The sequence below is a fragment of the Apis dorsata genome, unplaced genomic scaffold (genome assembly GCF_000469605.1).
Source record: "Apis dorsata unplaced genomic scaffold, Apis dorsata 1.3 scaffold_94, whole genome shotgun sequence".
Taxonomy (NCBI): domain Eukaryota; kingdom Metazoa; phylum Arthropoda; class Insecta; order Hymenoptera; family Apidae; genus Apis; species Apis dorsata.
Genome location: NW_006263392.1, coordinates 307,338 through 311,892, shown reverse-complemented (window position 1 = coordinate 311,892; position 4,555 = coordinate 307,338). Strand labels below are relative to the sequence as shown.

Below are 4,555 nucleotides of genomic sequence, written 5' to 3'. Positions count from 1 at the left end.
AATATATTATTTTTAAGATATTAATATATTATTTTTAAGATATTAATATATTATTTTTAAGATTTTCGTAATTAAAAAAATTAAAAATCTATATAAATATTTCGAAATGCTATTTTCTTCGATATGAAAGACATTTTTTTAAACCGTATCATGAGATATATATATACATATAATAATATAATAATGAAAAAAGTTTTTTAAAATTAAAGATCGAACAGTGATCATCAATTAAATTAAAAAAAGAATATTAGTTTATTATATTATATTATATTATATTATTTAAGATAATTATATGATAAAAGAAAAATTTTTTATCTATATACATATCGATAACTATTAAAAACTATTATTTAAAATCTTATTCTAACTATATTTATGTGAAAATTGGTACTTATTAGTTATTATTACACATTCATTTTACATATCGATTGCTGATCAATTTGATATGATATAAATAATTGGTAAAAAATGCATACTGATTCATATATTGCCACAGATATATGAAGATAGAATTCAATGATTAGAATTCAATGATTTAACAGTTTTTTGCAAATAATCTGAAAGTTGATCGCTAATTATATATAAAAAATGAAGTTACTCAATGCATATTTCAAACAATGAGAAAAGAGCTAATTGATACTTTAATCAAATATTGATATAATTAGAAAATACAGAAGATATAAACATCACCATCATAATTGGAAAAGATATATTTAAAGATATATAGCTATCAATATAAGAAATAAATAGAGTAAAAAGATTCTTTTATTATATAATTATCGAAATATATTATCGAAAAAATATTCTTCGATTTTTTTATATTTAAATGAACTGTTTTTTATAATAATATTAATTTGATTGATATAATATTAATTTGATCGATATAATAAATAATAGTATAAAAAAATATATATTCATAGATTACAATGGAAGAACTTCGTGCTGCAGACATTGATTATAAAAAAACATCGAGTACAATTGAAAACGGTTTGGCCGTAGATGAAGAAGTAGTTAAAAAAAATATATTAAATGATGCAAATCCAATATCTGTCGTTAATCGAGTTTGGGGAGGAGATAAAAGATTATCGCTCTATGGATATACTCTTGAAACTATTAATTTACTTCTTTTACCAATGATGCAATCTAAGTATGTAACTTTCATATTTTAAATATTTTTAATTATAATCAATATTACAAACAAAAACACATATATGCATGTACTATGAATTTGCTAGAAAAAGATAAGATAATGTTTACATCTCCTGGACCAGTAGATCTAATGAAAAGAAACAATAGATGATAACGAAATGAGGATGTAAATACATCATCTTTTTCTGCTTAATGTATATTGATCTTTCTTTTTATTTATTATATGCATATGAATTGAAATTATAAAATTTTTATGTAGGAAAGAATCATTGGGTTCCATGGGTAATGATGCTCCATTAGCTTGTCTTTCTCAATTTCAACCACTTATTTATGATTATTTTAAGCAATTGTTTGCTCAGGTATTTATAAATAAACATTATTAGCATCATAAATGTAACATTTTTTTCTGTTTTTTTCAAAATTCATTTTCAGGTGACAAATCCACCGATAGATCCGTTTAGAGAAAAGATCGTAATGTCAATGCTTTGTCCTATTGGGCCAGAAAGCAATATCCTTGAACCAAATGAACTACAAGTGCATAGATTATTTTTATCACAACCAATACTTTCTTTAGATGATCTTGAAGTAATCAAACGAACAAAATATCGCGGTTGGAAAACTAAAATAATTGATGCAACATATCCCGTACAATATGGTCCATCTGGATTAGTTGATACGTTAAATCGTGTCAGTCAAGAAGCTAATCATGCCGCAAAAGAAGGTTATCAATTTCTCGTTTTATCTGATCGACAAGGTAGTTCTGAAAGGTAAGATTATTATTTAATAATATGTATATATTTATACGCGTTTAATTATTATTTTTATATTAATATAATTTAAATATTATAATAAATATTAAAAAAACAAAAATATATTATACTAAGTATAATATTTTATTATTATTAGAGTGCCTGTAAGTAGCTTATTAATATTGGGTGCAGTACATCATTATCTAATCGAAGAACGACAACGTATGAAAGTTGGTCTCATTTTGGAAACTGCTGAGGCTAGAGAAGTGCATCATATATGTTTGCTACTTGGCTATGGAGCAGATGCTATTTGTCCATATCTTGTATTTGAAATGGCAAGAAATCTTCGTATGGATGGTGTATTAGATTCATCATTAACTGATAACGCTTTATGTTCGGTATTATATATATCTATTAATAATATTATAATTAATATATTAATAATGTATAATATTACATATTTTAGTAATAAAATAAATATAAAAAAACAGTGATAATAATGATTATGGATAAAAATAAACAAAAAATATTACAGAATTATGCAGAAGCAATGGAGAGAGGAATAGCAAAAGTAATGGCAAAAATGGGAATTTCTACATTACAATCTTATAAAGGAGCTCAAATTTTTGAAGCAGTCGGTTTATCTGATGAAGTTATTGATAAATGTTTCAAAGTATGTATTATATTATGAGTTATTGGAGTTTTTAATTATAATATATAATTGAAAAATTTTTATAGAAATACGAATGATTAAGAATTGGATCCAATTAATGAAAATTGGTTATTATGATTCAATACTTTCAATGACGTACATATTGTTTTAAGATTCAACTTTAACATATTTAACTTTAATATATTTATTATATTAACTCTTTAAAAATAATATTTAATTTTTTACAATTTTTTCTATTTTTTACATTACAGGGTACACAATCTCGTATTGGTGGAGTAACTTTTGATATTTTAGCAAAAGAAGCATTTGAAAGACATCAAATTACATATTGGGAAAAATCTATGGACATGCTTATTATTCGCAATCCAGGAATCTATCATTGGAGATCTGGAGGAGAAAAACACATAAATGATCCTGAAAGTATTGCTAATTTGCAGGTAAAATAAGTTAATAATAAATATCAAAATTTTTCAATTTAATATACATAGGAAGTATAATTGTTGCTATGATTTTTTTGAATTTTTGATAAAAAAATGTTTTGAACAAAAATTAATCTATTTTTAAAATGTTACAAGTGCATACAATTTATAAAAAATTGAAGATTTAAATAAAAATCAAGGTTACATTATAATATTGTGTATTTCTAGTATTGTATGTTCAAAACAATTTAATAACTTCTATATCATTAAAATGATTTTTAATTTAAAAATATGAGGTCAGATGATTTAATTGTAATAAGATTGAGATCAATAATTAAATATTTAAATCCTATTCTCCTAATTTTATATTTTTAGAGTCATTAATTCTATTAATCTTATTTCTTGGTTTCCTGATTTGTCTTTATTAGATTTTTTTTCATGGAATTTCATGGAATTTATAATTTATACTGAGCAGATTCAAATACAGCAAATTCATATTATTAAGAAGTTCGTTGTGATAATATTATAGTAACAAATTATATAGTAACAATATTAACTTATCTCATCAATTGTGTTTATAATTACAATTTGAACAAATTTATTATTGTAATTGGATATATAAATATATTTATTATTATTATTATTTATTATTATATATATTAATTTGATACAATTAAAATAATTTATCATAATAAAATTTCTTTTTATTTATTCCATATTTTACAATAATATAAAATTAGAAATTAGAAAATATAATATTATATAAAAAATTCAATGTGATTTTAATTTTTTATTGAAAAAAATTTTATTTAGAAATTTTTTATATTGCAATTTATAACTTATTTTGTTTGAAACATTTTCTTTTTATAAATTTTTTTATTAAAAAAAATTTACGAAAAATCGTGATGAGATATGTCATACATTCTATATATAAAAATATCGACAAGCATTTATTTCAACAAATAGAAAGATGATAATTATTATTATTTCTTTTCAATATTTTTTTTTTCAGGATTATGTGAATTCAAAGAATTGGAATGCTTATGATAAATATCAAAAAACTACAATGGAAATGATAAAAGCTTGTACTTTGCGTGGTCAATTGGAATTAGTAAAAAAAGCAGAAAAGTCAATACCCATTGAAGAAGTTGAACCAGCATCTGAAATTGTGAAACGATTTGCAACAGGAGCTATGAGTTTTGGAAGCATTTCTATAGAAGCACATACTACTTTAGCAATTGCTATGAATAATATCGGCGGTAAATCAAATACTGGTGAAGGAGGTGAAAATGCTGATAGGTATTTAATTAAACTATAAATTTATAAAAATTATATTTTTTATAAGTTACATATATACATACATATAAAAAAATAGTCTCTTTTAATTTCTTTGTTTGTATATGTTTTCTAAAATGCTTACAAAGAATCATATAATAAATATAATATACATAATATACATAATATTATATATATATAATATATATAATATATATGTAATATATATATAATATACATATAATTATATACATAATAATATACATAAAATTTGTTATTTTTAGATATTT

The 4,555-nt window shown here is 21.7% G+C and overlaps 1 protein-coding gene across 1 annotated transcript in view; it reads left to right on the top strand.

Annotated features, from left to right (window-relative positions):
- Positions 1-4,555, top strand: part of LOC102678387 (putative glutamate synthase [NADPH]) — a 42,910-nt gene that overhangs the window by 23,820 nt on the left and 14,535 nt on the right. The window contains exons 13-19 of the mRNA XM_031508672.1: positions 921-1,147; positions 1,409-1,508; positions 1,582-1,916; positions 2,056-2,296; positions 2,434-2,571; positions 2,823-3,008; positions 4,003-4,305. Of these exons, the coding sequence (XP_031364532.1) occupies positions 921-1,147; positions 1,409-1,508; positions 1,582-1,916; positions 2,056-2,296; positions 2,434-2,571; positions 2,823-3,008; positions 4,003-4,305 (1,530 nt within the window). The remainder of the gene's footprint in view (positions 1-920; positions 1,148-1,408; positions 1,509-1,581; positions 1,917-2,055; positions 2,297-2,433; positions 2,572-2,822; positions 3,009-4,002; positions 4,306-4,555) is intronic.